This window comes from Notechis scutatus, chromosome 2, assembly GCF_049901735.1.
Source record: "Notechis scutatus isolate UNSWTSFEM ecotype Mainland chromosome 2, rNotScu1.2, whole genome shotgun sequence".
NCBI lineage: Eukaryota > Metazoa > Chordata > Lepidosauria > Squamata > Elapidae > Notechis > Notechis scutatus.
The window spans coordinates 215508540-215528829 of NC_142010.1; the positions used below are offsets into that span (position 1 = coordinate 215508540).

General features: G+C 36.2%; 1 protein-coding gene across 1 annotated transcript in view; it reads right to left on the reverse strand.

Moving 5' to 3' along the window:
• Positions 1-5206: 5206 nt before the first annotated feature.
• The window catches only part of HSD17B4 (hydroxysteroid 17-beta dehydrogenase 4), a 56997-nt gene continuing 41913 nt past the window's right edge, over positions 5207-20290 (reverse strand). Inside the window, exons 20-24 of the mRNA XM_026673582.2 lie at positions 19223-19309; positions 17288-17374; positions 15318-15456; positions 6983-7110; positions 5207-5717 (exon numbers count right to left, since the gene is read on the reverse strand). Coding sequence (XP_026529367.2) covers positions 5628-5717; positions 6983-7110; positions 15318-15456; positions 17288-17374; positions 19223-19309 — 531 coding nt within the window. The 3' untranslated portion in view covers positions 5207-5627. The remainder of the gene's footprint in view (positions 5718-6982; positions 7111-15317; positions 15457-17287; positions 17375-19222; positions 19310-20290) is intronic.

Genomic DNA, 20290 nt, shown 5'->3' on the forward strand with positions numbered 1-20290 from the left:
ATAGAGAGTCCCTGATAAGATGCCTATGGAAATATGATTGCCTGGGTTTCCCAGTTTCCCACAGAAAGGCATGCCATCCTTTCTGCATATCGTGGCCTTCTAATATTAGTGTTCTTTTGTTAGTTAAATTCACCCATTCCTTTATCCATAGTAGGGTGGCTGCCTTGTAATATACTTCCCAGTTTGGCAGGCCTAACCCTCCTCTGCTTTTCAAATCTTGTAGGGCTTTTACATTAATACTAGCTTTTTTCCCCTGCCAAATAAATTTCAGTGTTATCTTGTTTAATTCCATAAAAAAATTTTTATTTAATTTGATTGGAATTGTCTGGAATAGATATAGAAATTTTGGCAGAATATTCATCTTAATCAGAGCAATCCTGCCCAATAAGGAAAGTTGTAATGTACTCCAGGAATCTAAATCTTTCTTGGATTGTTGGAGAAGTTTGTCATAGTTGTTTTCTTTTAATGATTTGCTTTGTGGAGTAAGCCAAATTCCTAAGTATTTAATTTTTTTTGTCACCTGTATTCCCATTATTGTCTCTAGTTCTTTATTCTGGTCTCCTGTTAAATTTTTAGACATTAATTTCGTTTTACCCCTATTAATTTTAAATCCTGCGACTTCTCCAAATCGTTCTAGTTCTTCTAATAAGTTATGTCCTTTTTCTATAGGCTCCTCCAGAAAAAAAACCAAATCATCAGCGAAGGCTTGTACTTTGTACTCTTCTGATTTAATTCTCTGGTAATATCACACTACTAACCAGAGCATACAAAACATTTGCTAGACCAATACTCGAATACAGTTCATCAGTCTGGAACCCACATTACGTATCTGATATTAGCACAATTGAGAAAGTCCAGAAATATTTCACAAGAAGAGTTCTCCACTCCTCTACTCGTTGTAGAATACCTTATGCCACCAGACTTGAAATTCTAGAACTAGAAAACCTTGAATTACGCCGTCTTCGGTCTGACTTAAGCATGGTATATAAAATCATACATTGCAATGTCCTACCTGTCAGTGAATACTTCAGCTTCAACCATAACAACACAAGAGCACACAATAGATACAAACTCAAAGTAAACCGCACCAAACTTGATTGCAGGAAATATGACTTCAGCAATAGAGTGGTCAATGTCTGGAATACTCTACCCGACTCTGTAGTTTCTTCCCCAAACCCCAAAAACTTTAACCTTAGACTGTCTACTATTGACCTCACCCCTTTCCTAAGAGGTCTGTAGGGGGCGTGCATAAGCGCACCAACGTGCCTACCGTCCCTGTCCTATTGTTTCTCTTATTCTTTTATTTTTCTTATATGTACCCATTTCATGTATTCACAACTATGTATACACTTATACTTATTATCTTGTAAACAATTGGCAAATCAAATAAATAAATAAATAAATAAAATAAATCCTCAGTCCTCTAATTCTCGAATTTTGCCTAATATACGTCAAAAGAGATTCTAGGGCGAATATGAAAAGCAGAGGAGAGAGAGGGCAACCCTGTCTAACCCCTTTTTCTATTTTTATCGGGTCAGTTTGTTCCCCATTTATTAGAATATTTGCTTGTTGAGTATGGTAAATTGTAGTGACGACGTTTTCGAATCTAGTGCCGAGGTTCATATTGTATATTTTTTGAATTAAAAAATGCCAATTTAAATTGGCGAGTGCTTTTTCAGCGTCCAAAAACATAAATGCAAATTGTTTTTCAGGATGGGCTTCATAGTATTCTGAAATGTCTATCACTGTTCTTAGATTATTCTTAATTTGTCGAAATGGGAGAAATCCATTTTGATCTTCATGGATATGTGTGTTTAGAACCTGTTTTAGTCTATTAGCTATTATAGAAGAGAATAGTTTGTAATCTGCATTCAGGAGCGAGATTGGTCTATAATTATTAATAAGTCTATGGTCTAGGTCCTCCTTCGGGATCAGCAAAATTAAGGCTCCCCTCCACGAGTCCGGCATCTTGGCTGCTAGGAGTACCTCATTGAATACTTCCAGCATCAGTGGTCCAATTTGTTCTATGATTGTTTTGTAAAGTTCTACAGGTATCCCGTCCGGTCCTGGCGCTTTATTGTTACTTTGCTTCTCTATTGCTGACTTCAGTTCGGACCATGTTATATTTTTGTTTAATAATTCTATCTCTTCCTCTCCAATTGCTTTTTCGTTCGCTTCCTCTAGATATTTAATAATATTATTTTGTCCTCACAAACGTCTTCCTTTTTGTATAATTTCCTGAAGTATTTAAAAGTGATCTCTTTTTTCTTCTCTATCACCTCTTGCAAATTGCCCCTCTCGTCCATTAATTGGTGTATCAATCTTTTTTCTTTCATTTTCTTAATTTTGTGGGCTAACCATCTCCCTGGCTTGTTTGCGTGCTCAAAATAAATTTGTTTAGTCATTTTCAGACTACTCTCCAATTTTTCTTGTTCCAATAAATTTAGATTGTGTTTAGTTGTTATTAACTGATTCTGTATTCTTTGATTTTTGGGGTTCTTTTGTAGTTGGGTTTCTAAATCCTTAATTTCTTGTTGTAAGTTACTTTGTTGGGCATACTTTCTTTTATTTCTCATAGCATTGTAAGAGATAGTTGTTCCTCTTATAAATGCCTTCATTGTGTCCCATATATTTTGTTTCGAAGTTAGTTCATTATTATTTTCTTTTAAGAAGTTCAGTTCTTCTTTCAATTTATTAGTGTATTCTTCTTCTTTTATTAAGTGAGTGTTAAGAGTCCATCTTCTTTTTGGTTTTCTTCTACCTCTCCAGGTTATTTGAATTGGGTTGTGATCAGCCCAGTCGTTTGGTAAGATTTCGCTATCTTTGATTTCATTAATTAATTCACCATTTATCCAAGCCATATCTATTCTTGTCCAAATTTTGTGTGGGTTAGAGTAAAAGGTAAACTGTTCTTTTTTTGGGTTTAGTTTTCTCCAAATATCTACCAGATTCAGTTCGTACATCATATCCTTACATGGCTTCGAAAATTCTCTTTTTCCTTTTTTATTCTTACTCATGTTACTATAATCCTTCCGGTAGTCAGCAATAGAGTTAAAATCGCCAATCAGAAAAATATTGCCTTTTCCGAAATCTATTATTTTTTGGTGAAGATGTTTGAAAAATTTACCTTGATCATCATTTGGGGCATAGATTACTACCAGTAAAAATGTAATGCCATTAATCGAAGTTTGTACCACCAGGGTTCTTCCTTCAGGATCCGCCCAGATTAACTCCGCTTTTAAATCATCTCTCACATATATTGCAATACCTTTCTTTTTGTGCTCATCTGCTGGTGCTGTGAATAATTTTCCCAGTTTCGGACAATCTAGAAATTTCTCCTCACTTTTCCTAATGTGTGTTTCTTGTATGCAAACTATATCAACGTTTTGTTTTATTAGTTTAGTTAGAATCCTCTTCCTTTTAGCTCTTGAATTTAGGCCGTTTATGTTGATGGAAAGGATTTTACTTCCTTCTTCCATTTACTTAAGTCTGCCTCGCTTTTTGTCTCGTAATTATACGGCTCTCTTCTTGTAGGAGGTATGGGGATGTTTCTACTCTTTCTTGTTGTAAGTTGTCTTTTCCTTGAGTTTGGACGGGTCTTTCTTCCTTGTTCCTATGGCGGTTCCGATCTTCCTGCATGTTCCTTTGGGTTTCCTCCTTAGTGTGTTGATCCTCCGTGGTTGTTAGCTGTTCTAGAAAGTCTTGTGCTTGTTCTATTGAATCTATTTTAATTTTTCTTCCCTTCCACCATATTAGCATCCCTTCTGGAATTTGCCATTTGAATGAAATTTCTTTTTATTTAAGTGGTTAGCTAAAAATTTATATTTTTGCCTTAAGGCCCTCACTTTTCTTGGAATCTGCTTGAGAACTAGGATCTCTTTGCCCTTATATAATACTCTCTCATCTCTGGCCATTCTAAGTATTAGATCTCTCACGCATCTTCTTGAAAAACGGATATGGATCTCCCTTGGGCACTTGTGACGCCTTGCGTAACTGGTATTCACCCTATAGACTTCGTCGAATTCTTTGAGTAAGTCATCTTTCTTTTTTCCAACTAGATCAGCCAACAAACCTGCCATTAATTGCACTAGTTCTTCATTTTTGGATTCCTCCACGTTTTGGAACCTTAGGTATGCCGCTGCTCTGTCCATCTCAAGTTGGACCAAGGAATCTTCCATTTCTCTATTAACACTTTTAAAGCCTTCTTCAGCCCTTTCTAGGTTCCTCTCCGCTCGTTCTGTCCTCCTATTTCTTTTATTTTTATTTCAGTTCTTTCCATAGCCAATTACATTGTCCCCACCTTATCTTCAACTTTCTGTATATCTGCTCTCATCTCCTCTTTTAATTTCCCCATTTCTTCCTTCAGTTCGCTAATATCGGCTCTGGTCTCATTGTGATTCCTAATCATAATCTCCTGCATTCTAGACATTGATTCTTGCAGGGATAATAGTGTCGCTTGCAGATTGGCATTAGTGACGGTCGGTTGTTTTTCTCCTGTCAAGGTCTCTTCTATAGTTTTCTGCGTTGTTGGGGAGGCAGTTGCTTCTTTGGAAGCTTCTTTATTGGCAAGAGTTCACACATTTTGCTAACCCATCATTTAATTAACTTTGATTTAATGAACAAAATATTTACCAGAAATTATGTAATATGCTAAATAAATTGCATTTCAGTTTAGCACTATGTGTGAATTAAATCTATGTCTTTCTGACAGAAATATTAGAAACTCAGATTAAGAAATGAGGAGGAACAAACCAGGACATGGCAAACTATAACATGTAGCATTACCAGGGGAAAAAAATCATCTCAGCATTTCTTCTATATGACTCAATATTTTAAGTTAGAAATCTGTGAGCAGAACCAGTTATATAATTACCTCTTCTGGATAGTATCTAGTCAATCAAGTTAGTTGGTAGCTCCTAGGATCTATCATAGGCTAGACTTTAATGACCAATCTCCAAAATTCTTCAGCTTATACATATATTTTCTAAATAACAACTTATTTTAGTCTTTATTGCAGGTTGCAGTCTCACCAAGCGTATCAAAGTAAAATACAATAAAATACAGCCCTCCTATCTACTTAATATAACCGGTAATCAATCCCCAGTTGATTTGCTTTTTAGCAAATGATGAGTTTATGGGCTAAGAACTAATTAACTAGGAAATCTGTTTTACGCCACTGATAGGAAGAAGAAACAAAATCAGGCAGTTAGTATCAAACTACGTTTATTTACTTACATTTAGATTTCATAAGAAATATATTAATTGCATTTTTAATTAAAGAATAAGGAAGAGGCATAAATCAAGTATCCCCCATAAGATACTCTCACAGTGAATTGTATAATAAAACCCCATCATCTGCCCCATTAAGCTGAAGGAAGATTGGTACAAAGCCTCGTAGTATAGAATAAAAGAGAAGAAACAGTGAGAAGAAACAGTAATAATCGACCTTCTGAATTTGCAAGAATCAAGGCTATTTTCATCTTAGCAATAGTGTTTTGGAAATTATCTAATATAGAATTAGCAAAACATTTCAGGTTGTTCTAAAAATGAAAGTGCTGCTTCTTTCTCCTTCTAGCTGAAATTGTTTCTTGTTTTGCTTCAGAAGGTAAATCATTTCAGCAGAGAATTCACAGCTTTGCATATTGTTGGAATATCGTCCCTAATTTCTGGCTCAGCATGATGTTTCCTTTAACTTTTAGTTTACCAGTGATGAATGCCTATAGTAGGAAGAGAGGGAAAAAAACAATTAAATGTGCCTGAAAATGGCACCTTAGAAACAGTTAAAACGAACTAAGACCAAATTGCACAATAACCACAATTATTCTTCAACTGTAACCAAAGAAAAAAAATAAGCCGAATGACATAATGACTATTTTAGCATCCAACGTTAACATCCTTTGTTAAGCTAACTTGCCAAGATTATGGAGAAGACAGAAGTAGAAGAAGAAAAGTAGAGAGGGAAGAGTTGATCCTTTTCTTCATCGTACTTAGAACCCTTTATATACATACATATAGTTTTAACAGTAGCAATAGATCTAGAAATGACGAACTTTGCCTGAGAATAATTTCATCTGGGCTTTAAATATTATTCTTTACCTTATTACCCAAAAAATCAAACCACTGTCATAAAATCCTTATAATTGCAATGTTTTAATATTGTATTCAAGAAATCAGGAATGCTTCCAATAGCTCTAAAAACACAACCAAAAACTAAATTCCACAATTTTAAGAAAAAAGGCTGAAATCTGAAGATGCTGAAATCTCAACTGATGTGTAATTCTTGGCCAAGTTTATTTTTAAGATGGCTTTGATATCTGAGCTACTGTACTTAAAAACAGTTCAAAATTGATGCAAATCACATGTGAATGAACAAACACCTTGCTACCCACCCGAGAGGGAAGAATTCAGGGAGGGAAATTGTTGCATATAAGGAACACTTGCAAGTTTAGGCATACCATATTATACGGGGTTAACAAGAGACTAACATATATATTCCTCTTGCACAGTGAAAAAAATCCTTTTTCAGTTAAAAAAAACATGAAAATATTGCTCCCTCCTTCTTTTTCCCCCGAAAATAAAAATCCTGAGATAGTTTAGGCCGGACAAAAATGATTGCCTAAAATTATGACCTTTTTTCCTATTTATCTTTTTTTATTTATTCCTACTTTGCAAATTGATGTCATGAGGCCACATGGACATGTGCTGGCTCAACAGCCCTTAAAACGAAGAAGAGCACCATCTTCTACAGTCGGCAATGACTATGTGACTAAAATCTGCAGGGACTCCTTTACCTTTATCACTTTCCAAAAACAGGTAGTCCTCGACTTACAACCATTCAGTCACCATTCAAAGTGACGTATGGCTGTTTTCGCACTTACGAACATTGCAGCATCCCAGTGGTTACAAGATCAAAATTCAGACACCTGGCAACTGGCATGTATTTGTGCCGGTTGCAGTGTCCCTGAGTCATCTGTATGTATACCTTTTGTGGATTGATCTTGCCTAGTATTAAGTTCATAAAGTCTTCATCTGAGACAGTGAAAATAGTATCAGCTTTTCCACGGGCAGGTCCTTGGTATACCTCTCCAGAGCCATTCTTTAAATCTATGGCTGGTGGGGAAAAAAAGATACAAAAAAGAAACATTAAGAAAAGGAAAAAAATGTGAACTTAATTATTTAAAACTATATGGAGTAGCATTGGAGAGAAAAAAGTTAATGAAAAAAATCAGAAAAAACTGCATGCTTCCTGGGAAACACCTTTTTCTACCCAAAAAACTTTAGTTCAAGATAGGTGATATAGTAGATGACAAAATACTAGTAACTGAAGAAAATGAGTTTAATTTATAAATTGAATTAGTCTTAACAGATTTTTAAAAACTAAACATTAAATAAGAAATAATATAGTTACAGAAATTATGAAAACCACTCTTACCACTTAGTTTCAAATTTCTAACCAAAGATTGCTTAAATTAATTTAATAAAGCACAGAAATAATAACATATACCTAATTATATACACCCATGCAATCATTCCAGTTTCTGTATTAATGTGCTAACAGAATGTTGGAGTTAAAAGGCAAATGCAAAGCTTTCTATACCGACTTTTCCCCAGGTATTTGAGCACTTGCATTTCATTCAGATCTTGATATGCTGGTTAAATCTCCAATTTCCCAGATATTACTTTCAATTAAGTATCTCAGTGAAGATATTGTACATATGCTTTAACAGCTATTTAGTCAAGAAAACTTTTAGAAAAAACATTGACATTTTCTAAACTGAGTAACAAAGATATTGGGAATGTTTATGGCCTTTTGTTTCCTAACCAATCTGAGATATGGGCTGAGCTGTTAGTGGTATCTTTTTTATCCAACTGAACTTGAATTAATTAGAATAGAATCTTGTCATCTTTCACTATGAATAACAAATTCCAAATGAATCTTGGATCACTTTCTAATATGAAATTTGAATAGCATCTTTGCTGATTTATCCATTCATAGAGTATACATCATATTATGACATAAACATATTCTTCACTTCTGTAACCCTCTAACTCAGGGGTCCCCAACCACCGGTCCGGGACCGGTACCGTCCGTGGAACAAATCCTACCGGGCGCTGGTTTGCTGGGCGCCGCCATCTTGTTTTGATGAAAAAGTGCTTCGATGAGCTTTTCCGGTAGAAAGCCATTTCTACCCTGAAAAGCTCACTGGAAGCGCTGAAAGCCGCCATCTTGTTTTGATGAAAAGTGCTTCCGGTGAGCTCACCGGAAGCACTTTTCATCAAAACAAGATGGCGGCGCCAGCTGATGCCGGCACTGGCCGCGGCGCCCAGCTGATGCCGGTACCGGTCATGGGCCCAGCTGATGCCGGTACCGGGCCGCGCATAAAAAGGTTGGGGACCACTGCTCTAACTAGTGAAAGTGACCAAATGTAAATAGTAAATGAACTGGACAGGCTTTTCAGAATTTAGGTTCAATGTCTGCCTAAAATACTTAAATGTGACGGTTACTCACTGATGAGAATGCACAGACTACAGCTTCCAATTAAGTAAGCAAATGAAAAATACTTTAAAGCAGTGATCCCCAACCTTTTTTACGCCGCGGCCCGGTATCCCCAACCTTTTTATGGCGCGGCCCGGTACCGCATTAGCTGGGTGCCGCCATCTTTTTGATGAAAAAGTGCTTCCGGTGAGCTTTGTACCGGAAAAGCTCACCGAAGCACTTTTTCATCAAAAAAAAGATGGCGGCGCCCAGCAAGCCAGCGGCCCGGTAGGACTTGTTCCACGGACCGGTACCTGGGGACCCCTGCTTTAAAGGACTTCCGGCTGATATCGTGAATTGTCGCACATGAGGAGTGGCTCTGTGCTCCTACGCTGAGTTCTCCCTGTTGGAGGGTTCCAAAAGGAGTTAAAGCCACCCTATACAGATGGTGAAGAAAAGAGAGGCTCCCTGCAGTTTGCGGAGAGCAGCAACTCTCCTGCTGGACTCAGGGCTTCTTCCCTCTTCCTCAACAAGAAGAAGCAGCCATCATGACTGCCACGAAGCTGGTACAGCCAAGGAAACTAAGAAATATGTAGGAGCGATGCAGATGAAAAGTGATTGGAGCTGGATGAGAAGATTCCTTTTTATTTAGACCCTAACTTTAAAGAAAAAAAGAAAGAGGAAAATCCAGAAAAAGAGACTTTTGGAACTATTTTTCAAAGTGGCTAACAACCATAGAGAGAAAAATCATACACCCGAAAGAGGAAGAGAGAAGGAGAGAAGCTAAAGACCTTTCAAAACATAGAAAATTGGATTCTTAAATTGGGTAGGTGTTATTTTGGAAGGGCATTATAAAAAAACTACTTGAATAGCTGATTTTGCTCCCATAAATTGAACTAAATTTTGATTAATTAAATCGTTAAGATTCAAAACAGCGCTGAAACCTAAGCTGAGGCCCCCATCTACTGGTGAATGGAATATACCAGACCCCTAAAAGTTTAGATTTTTTTAAATGAGAAAAATAAAGAACATTCATCTAGAGGACTGTGGTGACATTGTTTTTGGACTTGAGTAAGAGCGGGACTTATTAAATTAAGACAAGATGCAAGGGAAGGGAATCGGATAACCTGAAAGATATTTTTGAAAGGGAGATAGGGGTTTGGGTAGATACTCTGTAGGCCTGGCAGTTTAAGATGATAGAGATGGGAGAAATATTCAGTCTCAATGGTGAAGATATAGATGTTGATAGAGATAAAGATCCAAGAGAGGAGTATGAGGCAAGCCAAAAAATGAATAAGAATTGAAGTATTAAAACAAACAAGAGATGATGGATAGAAAGGAATACAAACACACAGACATACAGATACACACACACTTTCTCTCAATCATTTTAATACTTCAATTCTTATTGAAGTATTATGGATTCCTTTATATCCATCATCCCTCATTACATTATATTATATTTTTCTAATATAATGATGGCCTGATTAGAAATTTGAATAGAGGTAGAAATACGAATACACATCTTTATATGAAGCAATAGTTAGATGGAAAGATTGGAGGTTGAAAGAGGGTATTATAAGGTATGTTTAAATAATAAGAAGACTGGTACTTGAATGGTGTATTGTGACTTTGAACAATCAAATAATGAAGAGCTATGCCTTATATAAACATGTGTATTAATATTAGGATTAGCAAGGATGACCTGGCTAGAAGTTAGAATAGAGCTAGAAATAAGAAATAGGGAAATATTATCAGATAAAATCTTTATACAATAGAATATAAGTAATCATTTGATGGAAAAGATTAGAGGTTGAAAGATGGTATTATCATGCATGCTTATAACATAATTGGCATTAAAATGGAATATAATATTGAATAACTATTTTTTTTAAAATGTATATCAATACTAGGATAATATAACTTTGATTAATATAACAACCATTATGAATATCATTATTGACGTATGTATTAAAGTGAATTATACCGAGGGGGCCACACTGCTCATGTAAAGATATTGATGTTTATTTAAAAATAAAAATCTAATAAAACTTGGGAAAAGAAGAAAAAGAAATCAAAACTTGATTTCATTGAGGGCCACATCACGGTTGTATTTGACCTCGGGGGGGGGGTCAGGGTGGGTGTGGCCAGCATGGCATCATTTGTGTTGGGGGACACCTGTGGTGGCCAGAGTGCTCTGACAGAGAAAACAGGTTCCTGAGCTCCATTTTTGGCTGCAATGGTCTCCTGTAACCCTCTGCCAGTGAAAACAGAGCACAGCTTTCACAAGCTCCATTTTCTCTGGCAGAGGCACTGCGGGTCCTTTTTGGTTTCCAGGGCAGCCCCGCGGTCCAGATCTAAGCACTCTGCAGGCTGGATCTGGCTCCTGGGCCTTGAGTTTGACACCCCTGCCTTAAAGAGAGGACCCATGAAATTCATAAAAAAGGATTGTATTTTGGATTATGATTAATAACCGTAATCAGATAAATAGCTAAACAGATCTTCCAGTTCAATATGCCAATATCAACTACTTCAAGAGCAATAGTCATGGAAAGTCATCTGACTCGGCCTGCAAGGGCAGAACATAGGACAAAGTCCAACTCACACCATACGTTCATTGTACCATCAAGAAGCAAGTGCTTTTATTTAAATTTATTCTATTTAAAAACATCATTTTTCTTTATGGTACTTTTTTTGCTGGTACTTTTCTAAATTATCTGTAACATAAATTATCTGCAACTCCTTCCCTTGGGATATCATTATACAACTGCAATTACAAGCAAGGACAGTTTTTTCCTTTGTGTCATCACTGCTGAATATCTAACTCTCACAGTACTGTCTAATGTGAATGCATATCTACTCATGTTGTATAGCTGTAATATTACTATTATCCTTCTTATCTTCTTTACTACCCCATCTTATTGGTATTGTTATTCTGTTGCTTTGCATGTACACTGAGAGCTTCTGCACTAGAGACAAATTCCTTAGGTGTCTAATCACACTTGGCCAAATAAAGTATTCTAATTCTAATTCTAGCTGTGGTGGTGCAGTGGTTAGAATGTGGTATTGCAGGCTAACTCTGTCCATAGCTAGGAGTTCAATCTTGTCTGGCTCGAGGTCGACTCAGCCTTCCATTCTGCTGAGGTCAGTAAAATGAAGATCCAGATTGTTGGGGGTAATATGCTGACACTTTAAACTGCTTAGAGAGGGCTGTAAAGCTGTATGAAATGGTATATGTCTAAGTGATATTGCTATTGCTATTCTATTCTAATTGGTGCTCACAAGTGCTATGAAACTGCAGAGTGGAAAAGAAATACACAAAGATATTAGCTCAGATAGTGGGCATTACCTACTCAATGTAAAATCTTACATTTGAAAAAGAGAGACATGGCTCTACAAATTATTAAATATTTTTTATCATTCAGCCTCACGGAAATATGCTGGATTTTCTCCACTGCATTCTTACTGAAAAAGACATAACCATCCAAGACTTTAATCAAATAGCATATTTAATAAGTGTTTTTTCACAGCTGGACTAGGAAAAACAGAAAGCAGCATACATTTATTATTTTATAAATATTTAAGAAGAAATTATTATTTAATTCTGATTTCCTAGATTCCTGTATATTACAGACTTTCTTCAGTGAAAACACATGTAATATTGCAGTATTTTTTGCTGTTGTATTTTCTTTAAAACAATCAGTTTCATGAGTACCTGAATCTCAGCCAAGTATATCTCCTTTCTTCAAGGAATACCACTATTTTTCAAAAGTGTCTGATTTTCAAAGTCCTACTTCCTGCACAAGATGCACTGCCAAAATGATCTACTACAAGGTACCTTAAGTTCTCAGGTATCATGATGTTAGCAATGGAGAACGTTATGACAAAATTGTGTTCTGTCAACTCATTTTTATGCCTTGCAGATTTTCAGAGCTATTTTTTCTCTCACCCCATAGAAGGAGTGCAAAACAAAGACAGTGTCAATTATTATTCTTGTATGGACCTAACAGGTTTAATTATAATGTAGCAATCTTGTCATCCCAAGTCAACAATTTGGAAGCTGTTTCTTTTTTTAAATTTAATTTTTTTAAAATATAGAGTGGTTTTACATTTACCAATGCACATGAAAAAAATCTGCTTTTGACCGGATGGATTAGTTTGTTTTAAAACCTGCTCCATTTTACCGTAACAATTGCATAATATAGTACATGTACTGAAAGGGCTAAGTCATGTTACTCATTTTGAAGAATAGAGCTTGGTCAAGGTTAACGAAACATAAATCAATTATTTTTTGATAGAATGATTTTGTTAGAAGATGTATGGGTAGAAATACTGGAACTTAGCTGAATACAAATTGTCTATTGCAAGTGCATATTAATAATTTAATGTATTGGACAAGAGTATAAGCAATGGTCAGAACACTATTGGGCAGTATTGAGTTTCAGGATTTAGTGTCTGTGACTTTGTGAAGTTTCACCAGCAATTATGACTATACAGACCACACACGACAGTTGATGCAGATTGGTGAGGACTATCTCTGATTGGTTCTTTGTGCCTGAACTTGATTGGTCATTTTAATGGTGTTTATTACTGATTTGTTCACTGTTCATGCTGGTTGGTTAATTTCACCTGCACCAATTGGAAATTAACTTAGCTCAACATCAGTGAAATGTCAAATCATCTGGCTATAAAGTCCAGTCAGTTTCTGCTCAGTGGTTTGTGCAGAGACCACCTTGCCTCTAAAAATGCCAGCCACCCTTGCCTGTGAAAAATCAGAAAAACTACCGTCTAGATAAACCTGGAAGTTCAACATTGCCCAACAGATACCAGCCATGAAAGTCTACACCAGTACATACTCAGGAAATCCTAGATTCACATTTCACTTTACCCACAAAAACCCTGGGTGACTTGCTTTCTGCTAAACTATAAATCTCTCCTTATCATCAGTAGCATGGGATCATATAATAGTACAAGCCAACTATACATAGTTTCTGTTTAATTGAATTTACAATGCATATTTTATGTTCATATACACAAAGTTCTGGACACTTGAAAGATGCTGCATAAATATAAATGTTAAATAGCCACACAAAGCTAGTTTACCAGGGGAGGAAAATGGTCCTGATTTAAACAGGGTATGCCTATTTGGGGGAGTGAGGGAGGTGAAGCCAAGGAATTGTCCTGATATATCAAACATATTTCTATGCAGCCTGCAAATAAAATCTTGTTATTATTAAAATAAGCTGCTAAAAGTTTCACAGTGAAGAATTCCCACTCCCATTGCAAATATTAATTCTAGTTCACATACTCCAGCCGCTAAGGGACACTAATGAAATGAAGAGGTTGGCATGATATGAGGGAGGAGGCTGCAGACAATTGCACAAAGCAATAAAAGCTTTTTTGGCAGTCATGAATTTGGGAAGAAAAAAATTATTGGCCATGTCAACCAGAACTGCAAATCATTTGTTTAAGGGCTTTCTCTCCCCCATCCCCTCCCTGACATGCAGCCCAAGGACATCACGCAAAGTTGCCAGAGTTTCAATCACCACCCACAACAGCTACAAACTGCAGGATCTCTGAAGGTAGCCAGAGCTGTCAGCAGCTACAGGGTCCAGAAGAGCAGAAGGCCAGGGAACAGTGACAAGGCAAAGCCAAGGTAGGTTGCAACACATGGTTAATGATACAAACAAACATAGCAGGTCAGGCAGGAAAAGAGAAAGTGCCAGAAGCTAGTTAGATTTCAGTATACTAGCTGTTAACAACAGAGAACCCAAGAAGAAAGGCTGTGGGCGTGACAAAGACTCTGGGAGATAAAACCAAGCAAGCAAGCAAACATCAAAGTTAACAAACAAAAAATGGGGGAATTACACTCAGGTTTGTTGTCATAAAAATGCCACTCTGAAAAGGGTAAATTATAGCTAAAATTAAGCTTAGCCAACTGCCTTTTCCAATTGCTGCATACATTCTCCTTGGATATTCAGTATGAAAGAAAGGCAGAATTTAGTACATAATAATGTTTGGGTCAATCTATCTGATGTCTGAATTGAAATATCAACTAGCCAGAACCTATGCAGTTGGGTTTTTTCCATCTTCCTCAGACAGACCTAGAGGCTTCGGCATTGGAAGCGTTGCCTTTTAAAATGGAATGCAACTGCTCAAAAGCCAAGGGTGGTTCCAGAAACATTTCTGTTTTGGGCCTAAAGACAAGGGAAGCCAATTCCCTATGCATTTACTATTTTTGCTTGCAGACATAGAATATTCTATAGAGACCGTTTTAGTTTTCTTCTTAAAGGTATCTTCTGAATTTAAATCTTGGATGCATATAAAATATATAAGAATAATATTAAACATTTATGATATTGTGGCGCCACATTACTAGCTGCCAGGGCCGCATCAATCAATTATTAATATTATTATTCCTTGGTTAAAAGGAGGTTTTAAGCAAGTCAAAATCTACTTAATGTGAGGACTGCCCGTATACAATATAGCCCTGGAAAAGAAATTATGATAAGAGCAACATAAGATATGGCATTCAATCAATTATTACATTGAAATGCTGCCTTTCCTTCATAAGTTCAAGGTTGCACGAATAGCACTCACATGTCCATTTTTTTTCTTGCAACAAATTTATGTGACAAGTTGAGCCAAGAGATAACAACTGGCTCAAACTTACAAATGTCCATGGCCGACAAAGATACAATTACAATTACAATTGTCATTTCTAGGAGAAGTGAACATTATGTTGCTGCTTTTCACGTAGCGGGATTTAGAAACATGATTCACTAATTCCATTAGAAGACATAATAAGAGGCTCCATAAATTAATTAATCTTGCAACTTACTCCACTGCACTGTAGGCTTGTTATCTTTATTGATGTTCCACTGAAATACAGCATTTATTTTCTTCACCAGCTCATTTCCAACTTCTTTGATACGGCGACCCATTTCTTGAAAAATAAGATCACTCTGTAACTCTGTTGCCTAGCATATAAATTGAAGGTTCTCTTAGAGATATTGCAGTCACGAAATCATCAAAGCCACCCTCATGTCCATATTATTTAAGTCAGCCACTTTTATATAACATTATAGCCCACCTTTTAAGGTGCCACTAATAGAGAATAACTACACTGAAAGAGAAATGAGATCAATATGCTGCTATTCACTAAATCAGAGTTCAAGTCATTCACACCCTGGTCATCTTGTTATATTACTAAAAAGTGGCATAGGATACAGTTACTTTGAGATACTGCCTATCTTCTCTAATATCTGCGTGTCTACTTGGGTACAACAGGGTTTCTGTGCTCTTACTTCTATTGAACAATGCCATCTGGAAATGCACCTTCTCTGTTGCAGTTCCTGTCTTGTGAAATGAGGTTCCTGTCCTGTGAAATGAAGTTCCTCCTGAGATCCAGCTAACTCTCATAGTTCTAATGTCTTGGAGGGCCTTGAAGACTTGGCTCTTTGCCCAGGACTCTGGTTAGGAATGGCATAGCCTCTTTTGCGTATGTCAGGATTCCAGCAATTACCCCCCATTTAAATCACGAATCTTGAGCCAAACTTCCAAAACTCAAAAAGGACTTATTGAGAGTTAACATGCCGGCAATGCCTGGGTGTAGCCGACTCTGAGACACATAATTCATTGTCACCCTTGACTCTGGTTTTCCCCCACCCCCTGGGTGTATTGTAATTCATATTCTCCAATGGGACACATCCATAGCCCAGAGTCATCAATCATGCTCTCCAATTAGAATTTTGCGTGGCAGAAACTTTGGTCACCTATCGGTTATTATCTTTGAAAACATTTATGGAATGCAGTTTCGGTTTTGTAAGCTGCTGCACTGTTCCCCCTTCCCTTTCTGTTGGCAACTCTAAAAAGACGAAAGAAATATTTTATGAGTTGACAGTGTGATTAGTTGATGCCAAGTTTTTTTCACCCATGTTTTTTCCACTTCGTTATTTATTGCTATATTGCTTTATAATTACAATATTTTCTTATGATCAGCTCAAAATTGGCAGTTGAGCAGTGTATGAAATAGAAAGATGTAAGAGAATAGTAGAAACAACCAGATTTTAAGCTACATCTTTATAGAAAACTATTGGATAGATAAACTTTGTGCCTATTGTACAGTTTCTAAAGTATTTTTGAACATTATAGCAACCAAATATATTGGTCAACTTACAGAATGGCATCTATCAATAGAATGCATTCTTCATATTTTTCTCATGAATTTAGAGTATATACCTCTAGGACTGAGGTATATGCAGGTGTGGACATCTAAGTCTATTTCACTAATAGTAACACTCTGATATACTTTGGGATGTAACTCCTTTAAGTGATATGAAACTATTTTAAAATTATTTTTTAAACCTGAAATATTCAGATTATCCTCCCTTCCAATATATGTTCTCTATCTCTCATTCACTAAAGAAAATGCCAAGTGAATGCCAATACTATTGGATTAAGAATACAGTTCTGATATGTTTGCATATTATTGATAAGCTTTGGTATACAGCTGTAGAAAGGGTTCAATTCAGAGAACACAAGAATTGACCACATAACTAGTAAGAAGAATATGAGTGGCTAAATGAAAGTGATCTCAACATCTTAAATAAATCTCTTTTTTGTCTAATGCAGAGGCAGACTTCTAACAGAGCAAATAAACAGATATTGACTACATGTAAACAGGCAATACAATTTGGCTTTTTTGTAAAAGTGCAAATGCTATATACAAAAGCTATTGCTATTGTTCTGACAGAGAGCACATATAAATCTGGAGGCCATCATACCAGAGGTTACTCATGTTTTTCCTACCTTAGGCTCCTTAGCTGAAGGCTGCATAGAAGATGACACTAGATCCACATAAGCTCCTACAATTGCAAAATTCCCAGTTTCTTTGACCTGTAGAAGGAAAAAAAATGGAATTGGGGTTTTTCCTCTCCATGACATAACAATTATAAACAGGGTCATTGCTATGTTTTATGTCAATTGAGAAATCCTCTCCACTCCTTTCTTTGTACAATTTAGGTCAACAAACAAAGCAATAGTATGAGAGGAATGAAAAAGTGAAATAATTAGAAATCATAAAAAAGAAAACCTTCCTACACATAAAAAATTGTTCTTGCAACTATTCATTATGATAATTCAAATATCAGTTAATGAAAAAAAATCTACAACTCCTGACACAATTACGGATAAAACCTGCATGCACAGAAAATAATCACTTCTAGTATTAAATGTGGATTTATAAAGAGAAGGCTGCATATTTTAAGCAAACTGCAAATGGAACAACAAGCTTCTAGCATTTAATAAACTGCAGCCATTTAACTTGGAATCTGTTTTGTTTGTTTCAATAAAATACACTTTACGTTTTTCAACATCTTTATTTACTGCAACAGTTCTACAGCAATAGCTCTTCTCAGTTTGCTGTGGGCTTTTTATGAAAATACAGGAAGGAAATGTGTTTTAGAAAAATAGAGATGAATGAAAAATAAAACTTGGAGGATGGGTGGGTGATGCCAAGAGACTCCAAGCCAGAGGCAGTATCAACAAAGTCTATTTACATGGATCGTTTTTTAAAGGCCAACAAAGTCTGAGTGCACTTTTTAAGAGAAAAGAGATTCAAGTACACGAAACAGGAGCTTTTAAAAGCTATTCTTAATTCTTTTTCCTCCCGATTTTTAATGTAAGTTTAAAAGACAAGATAAACTCTTCAAAGCAATGGCACTTAAATTGCTATATCAAGTGAAGTAAAGAGAAAGTAGAGAAAAAGAGAAGTAGAGGATATTATATAGCAATCCAGCAGAACAGATAAAGGTTTTTCATGACCAAAATCCTAGTTTCTGGTATCTCTAGTTAAAAATAAATATTGGGGAAGTGATCAGAAACTTTCTTTAAACCTCAGATTGCTCTCACCAGCCAAGGCAGCCAGTAAGATCAAGTATCTTATGATATAAAGTAACTCTAAATCCTCCATTCCTATATTTGCCCATGACCAAACACAAATTGTGCCTAAGAATAAATGCCATTATGGCTCCAACCCAATTTTATCAATGGCCATACATGCTTCTAGACATTTATTTTAATCTTGAACATTGCTTCTCTAGCCCACAAGTAACAGCAGCTTCACGGATAGGAATAGAAGACTGTCTAGAATGCCAGAGATATGAAACTATTCACTTTTGAAACTGAAAAAAAATACTGGTGCAAACAAGCCACCTCAACCTGGTAGCTAAACATGTGCTGGGCAAGTCGTACTATTCTTGGTCATGATGATTGGAATTGCAGCACCGCACACCCAGAAGTGTAGGGTTAAAACAGGGTTCAAAATGGAAAGATGGAAGAGGGGTTATTGTAGGGTACACCATATACAGTAAATGCTGGTAATTAAAGGGTGATGCTCAGGGAATGAGAAATCTTCATTATATTATAAAAGTACAGTATTTTAGTTATGTTAGTACTGATTATCTAAAAAAGAAGATGTGAATAATGTGAACATGTATCAAAATCTACAGGCAGAATTTAAATACATGCTGACATAATATATCTTTCCACTTTTCACCCAAATATTCCTTATGCCATATTTGGAATTCTCCACATGCAGTTTGAAACAGTTTTAGACACTAAAAGAAGTTTATGTTTATATGTTTAGGAAGTCTGCATAGACAAAGAAGCATATTAGTTTCTTCTGTTTATTCCCCAATGAAATCAGTGAGATTTGTATAAAGACTATACTTTTGAGACTCTAACCTTGGTTTGAATATGAATTCTATTTCCTTCCTTCCACATTTCTGTCTGCAAAGTTTGCCCTGGGAAAACTGGTTTTGCAAAACGAATCTATCATAAGGAGGAAAAAAGCAAAGAAATTAAATATAGATAAAACATAATTGTATAACACAAACATTAATCTTGCAACTTTCCCCCTTTTGCTACAAGAAGTCACATATAAGAAAGAAAGAAAATGCAGACAACTTTGTTTTGAAGATCCTGCATAATTTTATTAAGCCAGTAGTATATGCATCTAAGATGTTCTAGGTTCGGCGTTATCTGTGCCATGCAGAGATATGGCTAGGACAATTGACAGAAACTATCCTACTGCTATGACCTCCTTTTTTTTATGCAATAACAGAATATCAGCATGCAGAAGATCAAAACTGAAAACAGCTTGATGGAAACTTTTCATAAGGTATTCTGGAGTATGTAAACCAGGGGTAGTCAACCTTTTTATAGCTACCGCCCACTTTTGTATCTTTGTTAGTAGTAAAATTTTCTCTAACCGCCCACCGGTTCCACAGTAATGGTGATTTATAAAGTAGGGGACAAAACCCCTACAGCCCACCATGAAAACTGGAACGCCCACTAGTGGGCAGTAGGGACCAGGATGACTACCACTGATGTAAACTGTATTTAAGAGTTAAGGAAAAGCAAAAAAAAAGGTATATTACATCAACAGTTTTAAAAGAAAGCATGATTGATACATATTTCTACATTTGAGGCAGGTTTGGAAATTTAATATTATGAAAAGTGAATAAAAGTTGTGAAACTATTATCAAAATTAAATCTCACTGTGGAATAATTGCCATGATTGGATATTAAAAGCTAGAACCATAGAGTCTTGAATTATCAAGAAATCCACTTGTTCCTTCCTGCAGTCAGGAGAAGCTCAAAAGTCATTACAGTTTGATTCTTGCTTTATTGCTGCAGGAGTGGAAAATCTATGGTCCCCAGGGCCTGCTGAATGACATCTCAGTGATGAATCAGCCAGCATGGCCAATGATAAAGGGTGCTGGAAGTGATGTCAGAAACATCTTAGGAGCC